The 25,691-nt window shown below is 41.4% G+C and overlaps 1 protein-coding gene across 1 annotated transcript in view; it reads right to left on the reverse strand.

Annotated features, from left to right (window-relative positions):
* JAM2 (junctional adhesion molecule 2) overlaps positions 1 to 25,655 on the reverse strand; it is a 39,558-nt gene extending 13,903 nt beyond the window's left edge. Inside the window, exons 1-2 of the mRNA XM_014938283.1 lie at positions 25,534 to 25,655; positions 1,147 to 1,212 (exon numbers count right to left, since the gene is read on the reverse strand). Coding sequence (XP_014793769.1) covers positions 1,147 to 1,212; positions 25,534 to 25,588 — 121 coding nt within the window. The 5' untranslated portion in view covers positions 25,589 to 25,655. The remainder of the gene's footprint in view (positions 1 to 1,146; positions 1,213 to 25,533) is intronic.
* Positions 25,656 to 25,691: the final 36 nt, after the last annotated feature.

The following is a 25,691-nucleotide window of genomic DNA, read 5'->3' on the forward strand; positions in this document are numbered from 1 at the left end:
CCCCTTCCTTGAACTCTGATCAGCTTGGTGCCGAGACCACTTTCCTAGGGAGCCTGTTCCAGTGGCTGAACACCCTCTTCTACAGTAACAGGACTTGGAGTATAAAAGAAAAATGCATTTCAGATCAACTGCATTCAGCTGAATAGCTCTGCCTATCAGCCCCTGCCATTCCCTTAGTGCTGCTATGTAAAAAGAACTTGGCGTGGCATCTGAGCTATGTTAAACTGATCTCACTCTATCATCCAAATAACAAAAGAACAAAATGCAAGTCCTATGTCATGTAAGATGACAGAATCTAATCAAGCTTTAATATTACCTGAAGAGCTTCTCTTTCCTCTTGCCTGTCCTGCGCTCTAAATGTATTAAGTTTTTCTTCCCCAAAAGTGACAAAAATACTTGACAGAAGCCCAGCTGACAGCTTTAGAGACCTCCAAAATATTTGGTTATTACGTCAAATAGGTGAATAAAGCCTAAAGCTCAGCAAACAGTTCTTTCAATTCCCACCTCTCTCCATTTCAACCAAATGCAACCCCCTCCCCCCCGAAACAAGCAAACAAACCCCACATAAATCACAAACCTCACACACACATACTAGTATCCCTCTCATCTACTCAGGTTTTCCTCCCTGCCTCCTTAACTTGTCTAGGACGTTACTGGAAGTAATTTGTCATTTTACATGCTTCATATACGTATATAAATATGCAAATAGCTATTATAATTACAATTAAAAATAGCCATTAAGTTATAGTTACTGACAATTAGCTGACTTACAGTTGTTCTCTCTCTAGTCCCTCACTTCTCTGTCTTGTAAGATAACTAATGCTTCTCCTTTCTATTAGTTTCCATCATTCTGGGTGGAAGGAAATCAGGCAGAAGTTACAGAGTGAGCTAACAGGAATGACAAACAAGTCATAGAATCACAGAATAGGTGAGGCTGAAAAGTCCCTCTGGGGAGCATCTAGTCCAACCTCACATCAAGTAAGAGAAAATAAGGACAAGAACAAGATTACACAGTCAATGGACAGAGTAGAGTAGGACTCCTCAGGAAACAGGAAGACCATCTTAACAGCTGTACAGCTTCTGTATACATAGTTTGCATGTATTGTGTATATATTAAAAATAATTACAGCAACGCCCATACTGTACCCTTAAACTCCTCTGCTTTAACATTTTTGTTATCCGTTTCAATGGAAATTCCAGACACTTTACGATCTGCAAGGGGACAGAAAAAAAAAAAAAGAGAGAATTCAGCAATAAACACTGAAAATTTCATACATGCTTCAGCACCTACAAGCCATATATTTGAGATCTTCTTACAGTGAGCAGATTAGATATTGGTTACTAGAGAGAGCATGGGACTAAGAGTTAGGCCAGGACTGGCTATGTGGGTGGCCTTGAACAATTCCTCTTTTCTTCTTCATGCCCTGGCACCTGTAAGAAACAGTAATATTTCTCTTTTACAATAGCGTGACAATATTTACATGTGAAAAGTTCTATATTAACAAAAGGCATTGTTTTATCCTGGGGTAATGTCTCAGTCTATCTAATTGGGAAGACTTGTTTTAATCCGTAAGTGTATTTTCCATTGTATTCCTACTACAAGGCAGGCATGTTTACTGAAAAATACTGTGTACAGCTTCTACGGGGTAAAATAATGTGTGCAGTAATTGGCAGTTACCCCAAATTTTTGTGAAAATGAGAAGGAAAACATTAGTCAACACGTCAACATTTCTATAGTTTGACATCAAAGAGAAAAAAACCCATACATTCTTGGATATTTTTTTTATTTGGAACACTAGAATTCCAGAGAGAAGAAGTGAAATAACCACTAGCCCTACCATCAACCCCCACCCAGCTACCTCTTCCCGCACCGCACATGATTATACAGTCTCTCTTAATAGCTGCTCTCCAGGAAAGGACTCCACCATGTCCCCTCATGAATCAGAAGTGTTTGCACAAGACCCAAGAGTCAGTCACTGTTATTCTGATTACACCACGGCAGGCTACAAGTGTACCAAGTGCTTAAGAACAGCTAAATATAGTTTTTTTAAACAGGTTTACGGTAACTCACTCTTTTTCCCCAAAACACATCTCAAGTTTCCTTGTGTTTAGGACCAGTTTTGAAGACAGCATGGACACTCCTAAGGCAGTCCATTTCCTCCATCCACATCAGCCAACTCAGCAATTGCTACAGAAGGTATGAACAAGAACCTGGACCTTCCACCCATCAATAACATGTAGAAACATGGCTTGTTTAAGAGCATAATGTTCTGACTGATAGAAACCAGTCTCGCTTTACTTCTTTCAGTCTAATCTTCCTATTTATCTCTCATGCACACAGACCTCCTTCAATTTATTCCCAAATAATTAATTTCCCTTTCCCCTGCCTAACGGGGAAAGAGTTGCACACAACCTAGAAGATGGATATCCAGTCTTGATCTGAAGACACAAACAGATCACGAATCTTTCGCTTCTTACTGTTTTCTTTTGACAATTGATTACTTCTGTTGAAGCCTGTGCTTCATTTCTCACTGGAAAGAGTCCATTTGGGCTTTCAGTGGTGGGTTCTTATCCTGGTTCCAGTGGGGATAGGGTCAGTTTTCACAAGGAGCTGGGATGGGACACAGCTAGGTCAGCTGACCCAAACTAGCCAAATGGGCATTTGCTCTACACTAATCATATTTTCTATATTCCTCTATCGGTATTATTGTTGTTTCTTTCCTTTGCTGTTCTGTTAAACTGCCTTTATCTCAACCCATGAGTTTTGCCTTTTTCTTCTGATTCTCCCTCCGTAACACCACTGGGTGGGGGGCAGGGGGAGTGAGAGAAAGACCAAATGATTCTTCGTTTCTGGCTAGGGCTAATCCACAACAGTTCTCACAGCTCTGTGTTAGTGTGCTGTTCTCTTTATATGAAGAATGATTTGAGCTGGAAGGGACTTTTAAAGGTCACCTAGGCCAACTATCCAACCCCCCTGCAATGAGCAGGGACATCTTCAACTAGATCATGTTGCTCAGAGCCTCTTCCAAACTGTCCTCGAATGTTTCAAGGGACAGGGTATCTACCACCTCTCTGGGCAGCCTGTTCCAGTGTTTCACCATCCTCCCAGCAAAAAATTTCTTTCAATCTAGTCTAAATCTTCCCCCCTTTAGTTTAAAACCATTACTTCTTGTCCTATTGCAACTGGCCCTGTTAAAGTCTGCCCCCATCTTTCTTGTAAGCCCCCTGTAAGTACTGAAAGACTGCAATAAAGCCTCCCTGGAGTCTTCTCTTCTCCAGGCTGAAGAACCCCAACTGTCTCCACCTGTCCTCATAGAAGTGTTCTACCCCTCTGATCTTTTTTGTGGCCCTCCTCTGAATGTGCTCCAACAGATCCATGTCTTGCCTGTGCTGAAGGCTTCAGAGCTGGATGCAGTACTCGAGGTGGGGTCTTGCCAGAGCAGAGGGGCAGAATCACCTCCTCTGGTCTGCTGGCCATGCTCCTTTTGATGTAGCTCAATATACAGTTGGGTTTCTGGGCTGTGAGCACAGAATGTGCTCCAACAGATCCATGTCTTGCCTGTGCTGAAGGCTTCAGAGCTGGATGCAGTACTCGAGGTGGGGTCTTGCCAGAGCAGAGGGGCAGAATCACCTCCTCTGGTCTGCTGGCCATGCTCCTTTTGATGTAGCTCAATATACAGTTGGGTTTCTGGGCTGTGAGCACAGATTTCCAGCTCATGTTCAGCTTTTCATCCAATAGTATCCCCCAAGTCCTTCTTGGCAGGGGTGCTCTCAATCCCTTCATCGCCCAGCCTATATTGATACCAGAGGTTGCCCCAACCTAGGTGCAAGACTTGGCCTTGTTAAATTTCCTAGGGTTCACATGTGCTCACTCTTCAAGCTTGTCCAGGTCACTCTGAATGGCATCCCTTCCCTCAGGCATGCACCACTGGGCCATCTGCAAACTTGCTGAGGGTGCACTTGATCCCAAAGTCTGTGTTGCATTCTCCACCCAAACTGTTCCTGTGGCCCCTTCCCTCTATAGTTTTCTAGGATTTTTATTCAGCATCCTTTAAAGATACAGACTGTGGTTCGATTGGTATCTATAACCACTGCCTCTGAGTCATGAAGTAACAGTCAGAATGGGTATTTAAGTCCCCAGCACTGTAGCAAAAGTTCAATTACTCATTCATTGTATTCTGTTGTAGTGGGTTGACCTCGGCCACCTGCCCACCCAGCCGCTCTCTCACTTCCTCTCCTCAACACAGTGGGGAGAAAATAAAAGTAAAAAGCTTATGTGTCTAGAGAAAGACAGGCAGATCACTTGGCAATTACCACCACAGGGGAAACAGATTCAACTTAGGGAAAATTTATTAAATTTATTGCCAACCAAAAATAGAGTAAGCACTGGGGTTCTAGGGAGCAAGGGTTGCAGTCAGTCCATGACAGCTCCTCTCTGTCCCTCCTTCTTCCACACACTTGTCTTCTGCTCCAGCATGGGATCCTCTCCATGGGCCGCAGTTACCATCAGGAGCCTGTTCTAATGTGAATCCTCCATGCACTTCAGCTTCCTTCAAGGCATATCCCACTTGCTGCAGTGTGAAATCCTCCACAGGCTGCAGTGTGGATGTCTGCTCCACTGTGGTCCTCCACAGGCTGCAGGGCAATACGCTGCTCCACCATGGTCTCTCCATGGGCTGCAAGGGGATCCCTGCTGGGACATCTGGAGCACCTTCTCCCTCTCCCCTCAGGGGTCCCAGGGCTGTTTCTCACACTTTTCCCCTCAACCCTGGATGCCAGGCAGCGTTTTGCCCTTTCTGACATGGGCTTTCCCCGAGATGCCTCCATCGTGGCTGGAGGGCCCAGCCGTGCCCAGCAGTGGGTGGGTTGGAGCCGGCTGGAACCAGCTGTGTCCAGCTCGGGACAGCCCCGGCCGCTCCACACAGAAGCCACCCGGCAGCACATGCCTCCATCGTGGCTGGAGGGCCCAGCCGTGCCCAGCAGTGGGTGGGTTGGAGCCGGCTGGAACCAGCTGTGTCCAGCTCGGGACAGCCCCGGCCGCTCCACACAGAAGCCACCCGGCAGCACCCCCTGACAGCCCGGCCTGGGCACCCCCACACACCTGTATTGCTCTTCAGAGTTGATGCTTTCTAGGTCTCTCACTATCCCCTTCCAAATTCATGTCCAACATTTCTTGTTTGTAAGAGAAACATATGTTCATATGCACAGATTACCAAAAGACAAATTTGTGTCCAAATATCCTGTCATTAGTATGTTTTAATTTTATCACCACATTTGTGTTAGCCCAAAGTAGTTACAGCAGAAGTTTATAATATGAAAATAAATAAGTGAAGATGGCAATTCCAGCAGTGCCATTTATGTACCCTTAGAGTACTGGAATAGCAAAAAAATATTTGCATTACAAATAGCACGTGGAAATTTTTTCCACTCCTTCAAGAAAGGAAACTTTCATGTCGGATTAAAAAAAAAAATAAAATAAACCCCAAAATGACCACCCACACACCCTGTTGAAACCAGAGGAGACAACTGCTTCTCCAGCACCTCCAAAAGTTGCTGTTACTGCTGCAAGTCCACTTGAGCTGAGTTTTGTCCAAGCTTGGTCTAGAATAAAGCCTGAAGTCATTAAGTCATTTTCCTTTTAACCTATTAAGCCCTATTTAGATTTATGGAAAGAAAATTAGTTTTCGAGTTCTACTCAAACCATGTTGCTTCTAGAACAACTACACCCACCCACCCTTTTATCTTGTATGCCAATAGATAAGAAATCATGTTTATCTATTGAAATAACATCTGCCTTCATGTGTTCAAGATGGGGAGGAGCATTTCATTCTGAAGCTCTGACAGCAGCTAGCACTTAGGTAGGAAGCATTTCTAGGTCTCCAGTGTGGCTGAAGCCATTTATAAGTTATTGGCACATCAACCTTCTCTGTCTGGACATAAACCAACTCAAATACATGCAATTCACCACTGTATTATTTTCACTGCTTCATGGACCTGGAAATTTCTCTCCTCTTTAATACAGATATCAGGCAGCTCACTATCATTGTCTAAGTATTCATAAGCTACAGGCCACAAAAAGAAAACATTTTAAGACTTCTGGGGCAGGACCATGCTACTTGCTTCTCACTATGGAAGTTATCACAAGATTACTTGCATACTTTGTTTTGGGAGCTTGTAGTTGCACAAAGTTTCCGTATTTCCCCTTGCATCAAGGGATTTAGAGAACACATGAAGATCCTATTATGTAATGCAGCAAGTACAAAATCCGACAAAAATTAAAGAAGTTCAACATACACACAGCCCTACTCTATACACCCACACAAGCCACACACATATATGACCCTCTTCGAGAAGCTCTAGAGTTCAACAGTAACTTAAGGTAATACAGAGATAGCTGACTGAATTAAAACCATTATATATTCTGATCAAGTAGAAATACAGGAGAGCTCTTCAAAGCTAGAGCATCTCTTCCTTAAATTGTCCTTTTAGAAATGCCTCTGACAACTATTTAGAAACTAAGTTTTAAGGTTTGGATTTTAATTCACCATATAAAGAGCAATAGTGAAAACATGACAGATTACTGTACCAGTCAACTTTTTTATTCACCAATTGCCTTTATACAGACCGAAAAAAAAACCCCTAACCCATCCCTGCTCTTACGTGCCAGTAACTTCATGTGTTTAGAAGTAAATCCCAAAAATACACACTTTCCATTTGATAATCACGCACACAGCTGTAAACTGAAACTACTAACTGGAAGAGTCATTAAGGAAAAGCATATTAGTCAAATCAAATCAAAGGAAACAATGTGCCTGGAGGAAATTACATGAGAACAGAATCAAAACAAAGTTATAAGTACAAGAGAAAAAGCAGTCTTGTGCTATTTGTTTTGCCAAGTTCTAAATAGCAGGTGGTCTAGAGCAAAGCTTAACAAAGGATTTCAGAGGATACTGTAAGTTTAGGAAGTCTGATGTCCCAAGAACAAAGTGATAATGAAGCCAGTTCTCTTACTGAAATCCCTAAAAGAGAATCGGAAACCAGACATCCGTTTGGTGTTCGCATCCTTGAGACACATGACTGCCTCAGGATAAACCTAAATGTGCTCAGGTGTCAACGCAGACTTCTCAGCTATGTAACTACCTACCATGGGGTACTCAAATGATACCTAGAGTTTTGTCACAGTCACACCATTTAAACACTCATATTTTCTCCTCAGAGAACTAGTCCATATATTACTTAGTCCATAAACGAGGAAGGGGGAGAAGAAGCTGTTTACCTATTTAGAAGCTAGAATTAGTTGTGAATCACCTAAAAAAACCTCCAAACAAACCAACAAAAAATAAACCCACAAAACCCAGAAAAGACCAACTCCCATTCTCCTTGGTAGTTCTAAGATGTGCTTGTTACAACCAGAAGGCTACCAACCCTGCTCACGGTGGCATTGGCAGGCATGACTATATTAACTCTGACAGTTGACAACAGGGAGTCAGGGCTCAGACCCACTCTTCCCAGCCATGTTGCTGTCAGTCAGTGTTTAAGCAGCCTTCATCTTCCCTCAACTCTGCTTGATGAATGCTAACCTCCACCAGTAAACATGCTTGAGAGAGACCAGGAGTATTCACAGGTTCTGCAGGAGTCTCCTATGTTGGACCAAGTCCTTAAATGATCTCTAAAATGGGTGATTTAGGTAGCAAAACACAAGCTGAAGTAATTGGAGCAAGCCCAGCTTCATTAAGTAAACAGAACATAAACATGGCATTAAGACTTCAAATTTTGGACAAGGGTTAGAAGAAGTTATCCCACATCATGGAGAAAAAAAAAAAAAAAAGGAAAAAGAAGCTCAACTTCAGTCTTTCAGTTTACAAAATTTCTTGAATCTTAAAGAATAGTAATAGAACAGGATTTACTTTGGGCAGAGTTTATCCGATTTACAAGAAACCAACCGTATTTATCTTCAGCCAGAGAAAACAAATAAAAGAGTAGTTTGAAGGGGGGTCTACAGGGTGGGAATAAGCAGCCCATCTACGCCCAGATGTGGAGACCGTGTTTGTATTTTAATAGGCGTGGTGTGACTGCATAAAGGATGGTAATCCAAGAGAGAAGGCACATTTTCTGGCTGACCAGCTAAAGGGGTCTAAAGCACAAAAGAAACTTTAAGAGCTTCTCAGCCACCCCTTCACTTGCGTGGCAGCTGTCAGCAGTGCTTCTGTCGTGTTTTGGAAACTGCTAGATTTAAACACAGCAAGTTTTACCACCAGGTCTCAGAAAGCTGCAACAGCTCTGGGGTCTGAACAAGTAATACACACAGCTCTTGAGAGCAGTTTAACATGCTGTGAAATATGTGGCAAGATTTCCAACTCTCTTACTGGCTAATTAGGACATAGACCTTGCAGATGTTCTTAATCAAGGAAGAAAAAGTAGGGAACCCACACTATGTACACATATGCTATCCCTACATCAGTGGCAAATAAAAAAAAAAAGATTTCTAGCAGCTTGGAGAAACTGCCTTTAACAGAGAAGTTAAGTTTTTATTCCCTACAATTCTAAAGAAAAGCATTCCTTGATACAAGCAGACGTAGTGCTAGTTTCCTTACACTACAAAGAAGCTGTTCTAGTGTGTCTGTGCTGGCAGTGTTTCAAGGATTGAGGGAAAAAAAATATGGCTAGTTATTTTCACTCCTTAGTGCTAGAAACGTAGTATCTTGGTACAACTCTTGGGAAGGACAGAGATACAGCAGAAGCAGCAGGCTTTTAGATACTCAGAAGGTTCAAAGAATAGGGGGATGCAGGGAATAAAAGCTCACTGGCAGAGTAACACAGTTTAACTTTTATGTTGTAGGAAGTGCCTTTTCCACAAGGCAATTTATGAATAACCTCATGAAAAGGCCTGTAATGAACCACAATTTGTGCATATAGGTACCTGCTAGCTTTCCCTCCCTTTCTTTTATATAAGCCCTCTAACTCCTGACAATTTTTTTTATTCATGGAGGAATGGATGAGGTTTTTAGAGCAAGAGAAGAGCTGGGGCAGTGGGAAGAAACCAATATTTGGTTTGGCTTCTCTTTTGGAAGAGCAGCAATTACAAAATCATAATTCCATCTCTACAGCTAAGTATGAGACACATACAAAATTGATCTTCCCCCCACTTTCAGCAAAACCAAAAATATTTCCCCCAAACCCAAAGGCATATTCTCCCTTTCCAGCCCAGGCTAAGAGTCATGCACAATGGAGTAATCCTCCACTCAGCTCTGCTCAGGAGACCAAACAATACATCTGAACCTGATAACAAGGCCAGCATCCAGATGGTAGGTCAGTGAGACATCCACCACACACATTAAGTGTCTTGCTGGGAAGTCAGCAGACAGTTTCTTTACCCTTTTTTTTTTTTATTAGAAGATCTCAAGAGTGACAATCAAAAAAATTAAGTTACCTACAGATACTCAAGACAAACCAGTCAAGTTTTAAGGTAACCTGCCTGCAACACCTCAATTGCAACAAAGCAAATTGTCACCCTAAGGTGCGCTTTAGGGTAGTTCCTCCAAACAGAAAAAAGCTTGACAAGTAGTAGGTTGTTTCAGTGAAAAAAAAGAAACACAAAAAAAACAAAACCAAAAAAAAAAACCTACAACTCAAAACTTAGGCTAAAGTAAGAGTGTTTACATGGCCAAGCTGATCATGGTCAAACAGTTTTTCTTGGCTTTATTACTTATCCAAAGGTCTAGAGCCTAATACAAAAAAATATGCTATTTCATTTAGACATAGCAAAAAAAATAAAAACAATCCCTCAGTCATCTGTTACAGAAAGTGGGTTTTAATCAGCTTCAGTAACTCTGCCTTCGTAATGGAAATCACATGAGAAACAGAATACAGAACTGCATTTTCATCCAGCCAGGAGTTATTTAAACAGGGGAAGAGAAGCTTCACCAGAAAGTGACTAAAAGTGGGATTTCTGCCTGTATTAAAAGCTAGCATTGGAGGATCTGAGGAGCTCTCAGTCTCACAGGGGGAAGAAGTTATTGGGGTAAATCCCTTAACTCCAGACCAGACTAGCAAAGAGGTTTTCATTTACAATAGCAACCTAAGAATGAGTTAATCCTTGGCTTTGTGTGTTCTGTTTAGTGCAGTCTGGAAGGCTAGCACACCAGCTGATGGTGCCTTTATTCTTAACTTTCAAGTTAAGCAAAGAAAAATTCATCTTGAAAGTAAAAGTAACAAGAGACTGAAGTTTTCAGAGCCAATTATCTGAAGTTATCAGTAGTAGTCCTAAGAGTTTAAGACAATGTTAATGATTCATTTCAGAGCAGAGCCCCAAAGACAGTTGGCTCTGGAAACACAAAACTGGAAGTGCTTGTAGAGGAAAAAGTAAGGAATAAAAATCAAGTAGCGTGGGACAAGAGAGGAAGAGATTATTTAGGTCAGCCTTTAAGAAGAAACTGAACACCAAAACACAACAATTCCAGATAAATCGAACAGTCTCCCAAGTGCTTTCAGCAGTCCCAACACCAAAAGATTACTGCATGAGATGGTGTGGGAAGTGATAAATTTATAATTAATTTTTATGTTGTTAATAATAAAAGTGTAAAATTCAATTCCCTTCAATGTTCGGGGTTTTTTTTTTTTTTGTTTCTTCTTTTTTTTTTTTTTCTTTTTCTACTCACACAGAAGAGAGGAATGGTTTGAATTCACAGCTTGCAAAGGCTCAGTGTAGAGTGTCCAAATCAGCATGGAGTTTATTCCAACAGATAGACAATCCAAAAAAAGGATATGCTATTAACCAAATAAATATATATAGCCCACACTTTTACAAGACCCAAAACTCTGCTACTCTTCTTGTCTCCATGGCAATTCAGAGAGCACTTCTGGAAACAGGGGATGGAGTTTTAAACTAGTCAAGCTCCCACCAAAAAAAGCCTATTTTCCAGCCCTCTCACAGTCCTGCTCAACATTGGTTTCCACGGCAACCCAGCAGCAGCCCAAAGACAGCTTGTAAATACAGCACAAGCCTATAGCTGCTTCAGCAGTTGCTTATTTTAAGATGCATCAGGATGCTGACGACTTGTGTCTAAGTACCATCATGTTTCAAAAGACCACAAGAACAGGCTCTGGGAGTAAAAGCCCCTTGCCACTGCTGTCCCACCCACCTCCTATCACACACACTACAGCTGTGATCTGAAGAAACAAATTCCCAGTTGCATTACTAGGTGTAACAGTTCAGCAAAACACTTGCCTGTGCAGATACCTAGATACATTGTAGTAGAATTATTAAATTAAAACAAATGAGTAAATTAAAAAAAAAAAAGCTAGGTACCCAGTGCAAACCAGCATGTTCCTCTGAAGGCAATAATATTAGCCTGATTTACACCAACTGTAACATCAGCCCTGAAACACAAGCGAGTTGGGAAGCTAGAAGAAACATACAACTCCCCCAAAACCCACACAACCATTCTGGCCCACAATTTGAGATAAAGACCTCTGAAATCTCCTGCAACACTTAAGTGACTTTTGCTGCAAGTGCAGAACAATGTGAAAAGGATAAACACTTCCTAGAAGTCCATCGTTTATATATCTACGCACATTACTTATCTAAAAAAGCCTGAAAATAAATTTCGTTTCCTTTCCAACTGTGCAAACCAACATTAGTCACAATTCCAGTAAACACCATGTGAAACTGAAGTCCCTGCTCATTCAGAACCTGTGAAGTCATTCAGGAGCCCTCAATATAGGATCATATTTCCAGATGCTAGGAAGAACATCAAGAAGCTGCAGTTTTAAATCACTATAAGTAGATACCTTGTTATAGTTGAAGGAATGTTTCTTTCCATAGTTAGTCTTATTCATTTAAGCTGGACCCTAATTCCCTGTGTATCCTCAGTCCCTTCTCAAATTTAGAGCAGTTTTTCCTCAGGTCTTCTCAACCCCTTTTTGATTAATGTCATCATTTCTACAAGGAGCTTTCACTGCAGAGGCTTAGTACATATGAGTATGTACTAAATTCTGGCTTCTAAAGGTATAGAAACAGCTAAATTACCAGAATCGTGCATTACAAATGGATCCCCAGTAGCAGGTAGGGTAGATAATTTGACCAATTATGCCCAAATGTGTCATTTTCAGCAAAGTGTAATAATCAAAGCCAAGTCAGCATTGTCACCTATGGCCTCCACTGAAGGAGATAATACATCTGAAATACATTAATTTAAAAAGAAATTGCTCTCTCTGAAGCAAATATTGGCCTAGAATACACTTATATACTAATATGCAACAGATATAAGAATAACTCTTTGTGGTGAGTTTTTAAAGAGGGCTTTGCACAGGCTTTCTCCTATGCAAGTTTTGCTGACTTTGGGACATACTGTGACTTCATACTAACTAGCATGTCCATTAAAAAAAAAGTAGTCAGGAGTCTTCCCAAAAATAGTAGGATGCTTTTTAAATACAAATATTCAGCAAGAGCCTTGAGCAATGCTTTGTGAATTTGGGATTTCTGAGGAGATGTTTCCAATAACTGGGGGTGGTAGCAGTGTTTTCACTTGAGCAAATTACACTTGAACTGTGAATTTTAGGCCTGCATCCTATTGGTGACAAACAGTACTCAAGTCAACTTTTTAACTTTTTTCCTCCAGACTACAGACCAGATTCTTCACTAATATGAGCTGGGAACATGATGATCACTTTTCTCCTGGCCAGAAGGATTTGGTGAACCCTTCCTAATAATCCAAATGCAATTGCCAAATTAGCTCATCCCATTTTCATTCACACATGGTCTCTTACCCTGCCAAGTTTGCTCAATTGTCTCTTCCTGCCAGAAGCAGCTAACAGTCATGTTTGATGACTATTATTTTCAATCAACATCGTAGTTTACAGTACAAATGCATATCTTTAGCCTCAATTCCACAGGCTTTTAATAGATAATTTAGTTCGATATCAAGTTTTCTAGAAGCACCTTCTGGGCACATTTGAACAAGACTGAAGCCACTCCTTAAATTCAATCAAGGCTGATACATATCAAGAGGACCTAGAACAAACAGAAGATGTTTTGCAGGCTTAAAGGAGAAGGGTGATTAGAAGAAATCCTCCGGAAGGTAGAGCTAGGAACAATAGGTCACAGTATAACATGCGCCAAGTTTTCCTTAAAGGGGATGAAGACGGTAAAAACAAAACAAAACTAAACCACTACAGACTTCATCACATTAAAAGCTACCCAAGCAAAACATATGGGTATTCAGATTAGAAAACATTAGAAGAACAACACTGGAAAGTTACACAGGAAACTGGTATAAACATAATAGAGTAACCCTGTGCTGTTCGTTTATTTTTAAAACAAGCATAAATGTTAGCTTGGTGATCATCACAGCTTTCCAACAGAAGAGATGTGTTAGGAGCCACATCCTCAAGAATATTTGCGTAAGGTTCACTAATGAAACACTGCTGCTTTGCATCAGAAGGGAAGACTCAGTATATGAGCTAACATTCACAATTCACTGGTTTGCTTTGATGATCTTGTCTGCAGTCACTTAAACTAAGAAAGTACCAGCTGTTTCACTCCCACAAAAATGAAACAAAAAGTTGTCAGCAAGTCTGTAATGCTGTAGAACTATATCAAAAAAGTCAGGAGACAGAATGATTTGTATGGAAGACAAATAGTCTTTTCAGAATTAAGTAGTTTTTTTAAAAAGCTGTTTGATTTTAATTGTTTTTGTTTTGTTTTCAAGAATAAACCATACCTGACTATGAATTCAACCCCCTGGGTCACTACCTTCTGAAGTGCAACTTAGTGCTTAAAAGTCTGTGGATTAAAATGGCTTTATCTGGAAAACTCTACATTGTATGTAGGATATAATATAATCAAAACCCACATGTTAAATTTCTAGAATACTTGTTAAAGTCAATAGATCAACACATTTCATGAATCCATGACTCCCAGGTAAGCACGTGCCACTTTAAACTACTGTTTTACCCTCTGCTTTGCTTACTTTTGCCAATATTCCCTTTATAACCAACTCCTCCCGAAACATTGATGCTCTAGAAACTTGTGTCACACTATTATTGTTTAAACTGAAGTTTCCTTTAGAAATAAGGCCAAATAATACCACTTTGAAGGTGCTTGTACTCCTTCAACTCAGGTGAACTAACTTCAGTTTAAGGATCTCTTTTTGAGAAAGATGACTGAAAAAGAGGCCAAGGACTATGCCTGTATGAACTGTTTGCCAGCAGACACACATCAGCATAAACACTGTGATCACATGGAACTCAAACTCAAAATAAGGTCTTCAGAGTTCAGCTCTAAATTCACAGAACAATATATTTTAGTAGAGGATCAGGGCACATTTACATATTTATTCCCACTGCTGTTGCAGGACTGAGCTTCTTGCAATGAGCCTGGATGGTACAGATCAGCAGAGCTATGAGTGGTCAAGAAAGGAAGCAAGGGAACAAGATGGCTTGTTGAATAATAGATTGCTACTGGCATTTCTCTTCTAGAAGCAGAATGCATCACCAACGAAGTAAAAGTTCAACAGTTCTGCTGAATACACCTTTGTAAAAGCATGTATGTTTATGAGTGCCAGGTTTTGTTTTAAGGCAGATAAGAAACAGGTTCCTTACAAGAAAAAAATAATTACTCTTTTACAAGAAAGAATATCCACTTCAGAGCTTACATAGCTAAATCTACACATATGTTTTACTTAAACAGTCTGATTTCTTAACTAACCTCCTCGCCACATTTAGCCATAGGAACTTCTTTGGATACCATCTGTCCCTCTAGCACACATACCCCATCCCAAGGCACAGGCAGCTAAAAAATACTGACTATCTGCCCTTCAGTCACCAAAACTGACCATAAAAAAAAATAAATCAGATTTCATACCACATTTTTAGAGGTTTTAGAGATTTCAGCAGGGGTTCTCAGATGATTAGTCCCTCACCATAACTGAAGGTGTTTTAGTTACTAACATATCTATATTTGACATCCTGTTTGAAATAGTGTACTCTCAAACAGGGTTACTAGGACTCCAGTCAACCTCTTCATTAGACACACAAGCTACCCTGTTAGTTCGATTGATATTCTCTAGCTACAATTTGTCCCTCTCTTTCTCTCTGTATTCATGCAATGTGAGCTAAGTCAGATTCAAAAGAAGCGCAAATTTCTCTTTAGCCCCCCAACATTTTGTTAACTGCTTGTAATATCCAATTTCTGCTGGAATTCATAGGTATGGGGGAGCGTACACTGATATATGCAATCAGTAGTTAAAGATGGCAATAAGAGCCAAGTTCAACTTTGTGTCCCCCCCAAAGAAATTAGATGAACTTAAAACCAGTTGTGTTCAGAGTTTATCAAATGCTAGGCTGATCCTAAATACTGACTTATTCCCAGCTTCCCAAAGTGAAGTGTTAAACAACCTTTTGGGTTTAGTAGACTTTGTTATATAGATATTCTATTCTTTTAGGTTCTATTATTTTACTAGAAGACAAAGTATCTGTCTTAAAGTTTTATGACTTTTTATTAGAAAAATATAAGTTCACTGTGACTTTTTTTGTTGGAGACTAGCTTAAAAAGGCAAGAAAAACCCACCTTCTGCTCAGCTTTGATGTTCCATAGAAGACATTAAGTTTGCTTTAAGTAAGAAAAATGTTCTGCACCTGAAAGTCTGTACATATAAGAACTGGCCATCCCACTCCTCTTTCTCTGTTTATATAGCTTTCAAAAGCTTTGAATAAACTTTAAATAAGTTTAAATGCTTATAAAGAGACACCACTCCATTCTTCTCTCACAAAAGTCAGTGCATTCTCCTCCCAACAGCTATTTTTGTTAGAAATGTGTACATTAACTTCTGGAACTACCCCGAGCCATCACTTCAACAACACTTACACAGAATATAAAGAAAGAATCATATTTACATCTTATGCCTAATACATTTCAGAAGACTTCTGTATCACTTGATTCAGACAGCAGTAGTTGACATCCAGGACATAGGTCTTATTTAGAAAAGGAAAAAAATAAGACTAAAGCAATTTATTTTTAAATGGAATTACATGAAGGCCTCAGACTGTATGGCAAGTAGCAAACCTATATACTAATGCAGCCCAAAATGTTGCTTCTTGATGTCTGAGCATACTTCCATTATGGATGCATCTGCTTACTGCTTTCCAACTCCTCTCCCAGGCACCAACTTTGATGCTACCAGTGAATTTGGAATGTCTGAATTCACTTTTCTAGTCACTCCAGTATCTGCAACAGCATCATCTTAAAAATCTTATGAGCCCTTGCTACTGCCTGGCTGTCCCAACCCTCCCCTCTTATGTTTTCAGATGCTGTATTACTCTATTCCAGTATTGAAATATTGTTTTCCCTTTCAGGAACCTCTCAGTTATGACATTGTTGTGTATTAGTGAATCACATTACACCAGGGAGGACCATTATGTTGGTGAACAGAAGGCAACAGCAGCATTCATTGCAAGACACAAAGAATACTCAAATAGTGACTAAAAATAAAACATTTACCTCTCACAAAATTAGTTACTGACATTTAAATGGAAAAAGCTACTAAATCTTCTCAGAGGATAAAGGTCTTTTCTGCACAAACTCTTCCAACATAAGCATTGCTGTTTGTGATATTGTAATTGGATTTTCTGTGGGTATTAAAGGAGAATGAAAGGAAAAAAATGCACACACCTCTTCCCCATCTTCCAAGGAGAACCCTGTGATACTTGTTTGTTCTTTACAGAAAAGCAGGGGGGATGGACAGACACACAAAAAAGCCCCAACAAAACATACAAAAGAACTCAACCTAGCAACATTTATCACATATTTTTGTTTCTGAGTGGTACTAAGCAGATACCAGTGATGTCTTCCTATGATATTCTATTACTTCAATTTTAGACATAATCCTCCTCTAATTATTCCTACAGTTAAGAGTTGCAAACATCTGAAACAATCTGGAGTTGTTTACATGCAGGGTAAGTCACTGATTAGTTATGATTTTCTAAGTCTCAAGCAATGAAATATATGCATTTATCTGTTAGAATTTACTAAAATTTACGCCCTTTTCCAAATCTTGACATACGGGCATCTCAATTGGCAGGACACCATATTAAAATTTGTTTAATTCAGCAGCAGCATTTAAAGAGTCTTCAGTCATGTCGCAATTATTACAGAAAGCATATATTTCTGTTTATAATTAACTTGCTTATATCAAGAGTTAACTTATTTAGTTAGTTAACTTTCCTATAGCATGGGTCAGCCAAGTGCTTTATTCTGACTTTCTCCCAACCTACATTTTTAAATGTTCAAGCTCTCAAGCAAGCTCAACGCCAGTCAAACCCAACACCAGCAAAGCTCTGTAGCATGAAAATGGGATTTCAGACCACCACAGCTGATGCCACTGAGCAATGCCTCAAGCCAGAGCTGTAGGCTCCAGCCAGCAGCCTTCCACAGGTCTTGGCACACCAAAGCTCATGCTTTTGTCCCCAGCCACTGTGCCATCTCTCAGATTTTTCTGTATTTACACAGGGAAGCAGCCTCCCCAAACACAGAAGGATAGCCCTTTGTTATTAACTACAGCTTGCTTTAATCCCAGTTTCAAAGTGTGAACCACCACCAGTTTGAATGGTGTCAAAGCTGCATCAAAGCCCCATCACACTCCCCAAAATTCTCAGTCAATCTGGCACAAGGGAAACAAAGCAAAGCAAGAGCCATAAACAACAAGGCAGGAGTTTAAAAGAGAATTTCTCACCTTTGTGGTTGACTAAGGGCAGAAAAAATTTAGGTGGCCCAATAATCAAAGAGCAAATAACCAATAATTACTTCTTAAGACCACTTTATAGAAACAGGAGCACAGAGGCTAAGCATAATATGCGCTTATACACATCTACACATTCTACAGATGTCATTTCAGATGATGTGGTTTTACTCATTTTGCCAGTACTGTTACTGGAAGGCTTCAGTGGAACTAGGGCCTCCCAAAAGTAAGTACTGTCTATACATTCAAGTGGTAAACTGCTGTCTAACTCGCATAACATGTATTCAAACTCTGGTTTTCTGCATATCGTTTCCTCATATGTTTACAAGTATGCCAAGCACAAGCACTTCTCCAACTCTAACCCAGCTCTAGCCAACATACACAATGTTATGAGTTAGCATACCACCTCCAAGAGTTTCTCCCTATTTGTGTCTGCAGGCTGATACGCAATACATAATCATTGTGGTTTCTTTATAATGTTAACTTGAGCAAAAGTCACTTCTCAAATATGCATGTGCATCCTGGGGTGCATCAAGAAGAGCATGGCCAGCAGGTTGAGGGAGGGCATCCTGCCCCTCTACTCTGCCCTGGTGAGGCCCCATCTGGAGTACTGTGTCCAGTGCTGGGCTCCCCAGTTCAAGAAGGCCAGGGAACTGCTGGAGAGGGTACAGCAAAGGGCCACAAAGATGATTAAGGGCCTGGAGCATCTCTCCTATGAGGAGAGGCTGAAGGACTTGGGGCTTTTTAGTCTTAAGAAGAGAAGGCTCAGGAGAGATCTAATTAATGCATACAAATACTTAAAGGGAGGGTGTCAGGAGGATGGGGCTGGTCTTTTCTCAGTGGCGCCTAGTGACAGGACAAGAGGAAATGGGCACAAACTTGAACAGAAGAAGTTCCACCTAAACGTGAGGAGGAACTTCTTTACTGTGAGAGTGGTAGAGCACTGGAACAAGCTGCCCAGTGAGGTGGTGGAGTCTCCTTCTCTGGAGACATTCAAAACCCCCATGGATATGTTCCTGTGCAACCTGCTCTGGGTGGACCTGCTTTGGCAGGGTGGTTGGACTAGATCTCCAGAGTTCCCTTCCAACCCCATATGATTCTACCTCCAAGAACTATGCTAGCAATTTACGAACAGCAAACACAGTCCCTATAGTTAACATTATCTGGTACTAAAACAACACTATAATGCATCACTTTCCATCCACACAGTAATGTTTCCCTGCAAGTCTGATCCAGTGGTTTGCATGTGCTCCAGAGCGTGTTCAGCCCTTAAGAAATTAATCCAAACAAAAGCTACATAAATATATCTGTTGACTTCATACCTGTAGGGTCTGATCTTTCCAACTGAAGTCTGACTATTTCTTACCTTTTCAAACATCCAGGATCAAACTGTAGCTATTTCAATGCAAGTTTGATCTTCCCATCTCTTAGGGAAAACTGCTAAGTTTTGAACTCGTAAAAAGCAAGTATTCGAAAAGACTTATGACCAGATTTGCCCATCATGTTTTGTCCTGTGAATAACCTTTGAGAGAAACTGGGTGCCTACTTTAATTCCTATTAATGAGGAGGGGTTAGAGACTTACTAGTGGTCCAACAACTACTGCTGTTGTATTACTTCTTGTTGTTCAGAAATGGCTATTTTCCCCTTCTTACTTCTCCAAGAGCTCCTTCACCTCCCAGTGTGTGTTAGAAACTGACAAGTGAACAGGACCAGATGTTCAGCTGCCAGGCTCACCTTCTGCCTGATTTAAGAAGTTTTATATAAGCACTCAAGTGCTCAATGATATCCTGTGAGCACAGAGGTGACAGAGCTCACTGGAGAGAATTCACTCCAGAAAAAGAGTGGCTTTGGAAATACAGGTGAGCACAAACACTGGCAAGCCTCCAAATGCTCCTCCAGCCTCCAAATGCTGTCTCATCCTTTGAAATGAATATGTATTTCCCTAAAAAACCCACCAGTATTTAGATGATAGAAACAAATAATTTGTCTTGATTACAAGGCACCATAATATTTGCTTTAAGCTTCCTGTGGTGGAATTACAGCACAATCACGCACAACATTTTGAGGAAGACGTGACAGACTTTTCTGCAGAAGTGTTTCATTAAAACTGAGAGTTCTTTGTAAAGTACCTGGGATGGGAAAAGACATGCCAGAAAGTAAAACTGTAAGAAGGCTGAGGTGCAGGGGGCAGCAGGAGAAGGTGACCTAAACAGAATAGAATTAATTACTGGTAAATGAATTGCCTTTCAACTTCCTCATAACATTCCCCTCAGTTTCCATTAAAATGCTCACCCCTTTATAAATTAACCACTAAACTAGAAAGTCAGAACTTGTAAACCATCTATTTTCCCACATCTATGTAACAGCACAACAAAGTTATCATGGTGGAAAAAAAAAAACAAACCGCAACTAGCCAAACAAGATAAAACTGCAATAAGATAGTTCATTGTGTACATCCACAGGGACACTATTTTAAGCAACTTTTTTTAATATTGTTGTATAACTTCAAGGGAACCTTAATTTAGCCATTCCATATGGCCCTGACAAATAGCCTGCAGTGACAAATACAAATGTCTACCTTGTGTTTCAATTGTTTTGATATACAAGACATTTTTATTGCGATGTGGACATTTCTGGCTGTGTGAACATTTCTTCGTAATCTTCCTTTACGTAAGCATTTACCATGGAGTCACCTCTAGCACTGCTAAGAGAAAGTACAATACTAAGACTTACTTCTAGAAAAGTACTCCTAAAAGGAATCATCAGCTGCAGGGAACTGATGATGAACAGACTGTCTTCAGAAGTGCTTCAACAGAAAGATGACATTTTGAGCATTGATGGACTCTAAGGAGATCATTCCATATCTAAACTTTTAAATCCCAGTTTCAGAACTAAATTACTATTTGTTCCTGCTCCTCCAAAAGCACTGACAACCCAAACCTATACCCACTCACCCCCAACAAGGTAAGCTTGCTTACTGCTACTGCAGAAGATTCACATGCATGTCACTATCCGTCTTCAGTGAATATCATTATTATTTACTCATGTGAAACTATGAAAAAACTGGATTATTTTTTTTTTTTTAATATCAGTGGTACAGAAGCTTCGCCCATACTTAAGAGAGCTACTCTCTCATGACCACCAGCACTTAAGAAGAATAAGGCATTTGGGGCACCCTTTGAGGAAGGGCAAAAGCCTTCTCTAACATTTTTAGCTCACTTATTTAAAGACATGACAGCACACCTCCCCAATAATATTTGGGGTTAATCAGTGAACGCAGAAAACTGTGGTAGCTCTAGGTCACGGAAGATGATCGTACGTGTTTTAAGTTGGTCAACTAAAGAGAAAAGGTGAAGTTCAACTGCTTGCAAGTTCTTGCCTAGTCATTTGTGATGCCATCAGCCAGTTTCTGCAGCAGAACCTGGCAGTTACTGTGTTACTGCCAAAACAGTCTGCAGTAGGAAATATAGGTATAATACAGGAAACTATTGCAAAAATATCTTTGTGTAATTCAGTTAAATAGCCAATAAGAAGACCTCATCCAGGCTGAATTAGATCTGCTAATCACAGAGCTAGTTTCAACTCTCATTATTAATGCCAGATGCCCTATGGTATTCACAGTTACCAGCAACACACACCCTACGATACGAACAAAGAATTGTTGCAACATTAAAGCTGGGAAAATACAACCTTGGAGGTCAAGCGGCAGCAAAATAAAGTCTTCCACTTGCATACATCCACCTTAAACAGAAGAAAACAAGAGGAACTGCAATTGTCTTGATATTACATTTCCAGGTATGTTTCCTGTAAGCCGTGAGGGAAGACAGTCACCCTTGTTTTTTCTTTCACATATCCCAGAGCAGCCTGCAGGGGCCAGTAACCTGAACTAAGGACACTGCGGAGCCAGCCAGGAACCAGCTCTCTGCTGGAGAGTGGAGGAGAGACAAAGCCCTTACCACAGAACAGCATTGCTTCTGGCTGAGTCCTCTCAGATGAAGATTCCTTTCTGAGTATGGTACCTAGATTTAAGGGCAAGAGCTTGACTTGCTCAAACACATCAAAGGCAATGATTTCTGAGAGACATGCCAATAACACAGCCAAAAACTTCTTTTGAGCCCTAACCAAAAGGGTGAAATTGAGACCCCACCTGGGGTACTGTGTCCAGCTCTGGAGTCCTCAGTACAGGAAAGACATGGACCTGTTGAAGCAGGTCCAGAGGAGGGGCACAAAAATGATCAGAGGGATGGAGCACCTCTCCCATGTAGAAAGGCTGAGAGAGTTGGAGTTGTTCAGCCTGGAGAAGAGAAGGCTTTGTAGACACCTTATTGCAGCCTTGCAATACTTAAAAGGGGCCTACAGGAAAGGTGGGGACAATCCTTTTAGCAGGGCCTGTTGCGATAGGACAAGAGGTAATGGTTTTAAAGTAAAAGAAGGAAGATTTAGAGTAGATTGAAAGAAGAAATTCTTTGCTGGGAGGGTGGTGAAACACTGGAACAGGTTGCCCAGAGGCAGTAGATGTCCTGTTTCTGGAAACATTCAAGGACAGTTTGGAAGGGGTTCTGAGCATGATCTAGGTGAAGAGGTCCCTGCTCATTGCAGGGGGGTTGGATTAGATGACCTTTAAATGTCCCTTCCAAGCCAAACTGTTCTATGATTCTATAAGCTAGAGAGGAATGTGTCTCCCTTTTAAAGACAGGAATGTCTTCCAACAAAGTTCAATTTTTACCCATTTTAGAAGTATTCTAGTATCTTATGCAGTGTCACCACAGTCATAAAAAAACGTTAGCTGAACATTATTAACAAACATTGCTTTTCTGTAGTTTATTATTTTTTTGTTTATATTTATAAGCTTACTATTATCTCACAACCTATGTTGTCTAAAAGTTTGTCCAGGTTTGTAGACCACTAACAGTCTATAGCAAAGAAATACTGCTTCTCAACGAAAACAGCAACAGAAGGAATCTTTCTTTGATGTCTCTTCCCCCTACTCCCTCAAAAAAAAATAGGTAGCCTGCTTTATAGTATTATGTTGTACAGATATTACTAGAGAATCATTCAGTCTTACAAACTTAAGAAATCCCATCTCACCTGAATATGGACTCTGATTTAGAAATCAGAGTAAGTCCCTACAAGTTAATCCAGCAAACAAAGAGGGTTCAACAGAAGAATCAATGGTTCACAATATTCTCAGTTTTGAGTACATCAGTTGTACATCACATGTAAACAGAAAAGCACAGTCTAAAGACTTCCACTGTCAATTCCTACAGCAAATGCAGTCCTGCTTTATGGTTTCTTGTCGGAGGCAAGACACAAAAGGCTTTTTTTGGCCTTGAACCTCTGTATCTGGCTGAAAGATCCCTGTGCACTAAGGAGTTTTTGTTTTAAAAACAAAACAAACAAAAAAACCCCCAAACCACCCCACACTCACATTATTTATTGCTCAAACTACCCCTGTGAACTCCATCAAATGTTTATGTAAGACTACTATTTATTGCCCCTGCATTGTCCTCGCACAGACAGACTGTACTGGATTTGCTTCCAGCATCACCAGCTTAAGTTTAATTTCTACCGCACACTAATACAATAGAATAATCACACCTAGAAGTTTCACAAAAATCAGTACATACTACCTTCTCCAGAGATTAAGAACAATAATTTCTGTACATTTTCTATCTTGCCAAAAGGGCTCACAAGTCTTACTCTGTGGCACCTTTTAAAACTTTCCAGATAACACCAGTTTCAGGAGCTCATGCTGACAGAGAATGACTGAAGACTTCCAACTCCCTTACTTTCCCCTAAATTAAAGGTGAAAGAAGATTTAACTCAGAGAAATCACTATTTTTGCAGATCATTAACACTTCCTTGTAGGTTCTCACTGAAAAGTAATCCAAACCTCATCTACCCCAGCACTGTTCTTGGCTATGCTGATGTCCTTTTGCCAACAGCTCTTCATTTCTGCAGCTAAACTACCAAGCAAGTTCTCTAGACCTGATCCACAATATAACATTCACATGCTTCAGGTATCAGCCACTACTTTCTTTTCCTCATTAGTTTCTGCCCATTCCCCACTATCCCCATGGAGATGCTAGGCCCCAGTCCCACATAAGAGACCACTCAGCCCACACATCTCCTGACTCGGACACCAGTATTACTCAGTCTTTTTGTTCATGTGAACATACTCCAGCCACAGGAGCAGCAGCAGACTCCTGATTGCCTGGATTTCTGCCTGGATTTCCTCTGGCTCACTCAAACAATCAGCATTTGCACACCCTCCTACAGTTGCTTTCTTCATGCAACAGCTTCTTATCAGCACCTTTCTGGTAAACTTTCTCCCCACCTGGTGTTTCTTGGGAATTGGGACAGGAAAAGGAAAAAAAAATATAATGCAAGTCTGACAACAATGTAGGCACCAGACTTTGATCCACTGTACTGTTTCCAAACCACCCTCTATCATTTCCTCACTGGTCAAAGCAAGCACTGCCAGCAGACACAACTAACCAGAAAGCTGAGCAGCCTGAAGGCACTGAAACCTGTCACCAAAAAAAACCAACATAGCAGCTGCACCTGTTCAGATATACCCATGCAATTAACAACAAACAAAGGAAAAAAAATCAAAAACCATATTTTTTATCATTATTTACTACATGAAAGAGAAAGTCTGGGCTAGGTGCACATCTAACAGCCCAACAGTTCCATAAGGTCTTGTAAAAGCAAAGAGAAGGGAAAAGAAAAACCACCACCAAATCAAAGACCTAACAGCCACACATCATTTCAAGTCTCTCCTCAACAGCACTCATCTCTCCTCTGCAAAAAAAAAATAAAAGCAGTTTCCACACAGACAAAGTTCCCGTTAGGTGAGGAGGGACAAAACACACCCAGCATCAGCACATTGATATCCCACATTCACAACGGATTAATAACCCATTCCAGGCTGGAACCAGGCAGTCACTGCATTGCAAAGCTGTGCTACATAGGGCTTTTCAAAACATTATTTCCACGTACAGCCTTTTTTCCCTAGAATATCAGCAAGGCACAAGAAGGGTACAACAGGAGCTCAGTAAGATGCGATCTAAAAGCAGCAGCCTTGTCATACAACCCGCACTATTAACACTGTATATTAATTCACTGCTTCGTAACAGGTATGTAGCCCTGCAACCCGGTAGGGTTTTTTTTTCTTATTTGCATGTACTTTCTGGGCGGGGCAGCTTTTGCCAACTTATTTTAATATCGCCCCCCCCCCTTTTGTTTTTATCAAGGTAGGCAACAGGACCATGAAAATATTGGAAGCATAAACCTGTCCTGGAGCTGCAGCACCCAGTGCTGGCAACCAAAGCCACACTCCCGCCACTTGTTCATTCACCCCGTGAAGGCCACCAGGAAAAGCGGACTACGCAGCCTGCATCCTAAACTTTGCATCCCTGCGGAGAGCCACCGCCTCGCCCCCAGCGGGCCCGCCTCAGAACAGGTCCCGTCTGCCCGAAAACAGGAGACAGACACATGGAAACGCTGAGGGCGCAGCGCTGCCCCGGCTCCGCCGCCGCTCTCACCGCCCTGTGGGAGAGGGGGCTCGGCTCCCCTCGCTCCGGGGGCGAGGGAGGGGAAACTCCATCCCCCCACGGCTCCATCGCCCTGGAGCTGCCCAAGGGCTCCCTGGGACTCCGGGCAGCGACACGGCGGGGGCGGGCAGGGCTGCCGGGAGCCCCGGGGCCGACACTTTCCCCCCTCCACGCACACTCCGAGGTACACGGTACCCCCCTTCCCCCCTCTCAGCGCCGGGGAAGGGACGCGGCCACTTACAGCTCAGGACCCCCAAGTAACCGAGGAGCAGCAGGCGGAGGCTGCGGCTCGCCATCTTCCCGGCGACGGCCGCTCCCCGCCGGCGGCAGCGGCTAATAAGCGCCCGGGCGACGCCGGCGGCGGGGCGTGGGGCGCGGCCGGGGGGATGGGGAGGGCGG

The sequence above is a fragment of the Calidris pugnax genome, unplaced genomic scaffold (genome assembly GCF_001431845.1).
Source record: "Calidris pugnax isolate Ruff unplaced genomic scaffold, ASM143184v1 scaffold25, whole genome shotgun sequence".
Classification (NCBI taxonomy): Eukaryota; Metazoa; Chordata; class Aves; order Charadriiformes; family Scolopacidae; genus Calidris; species Calidris pugnax.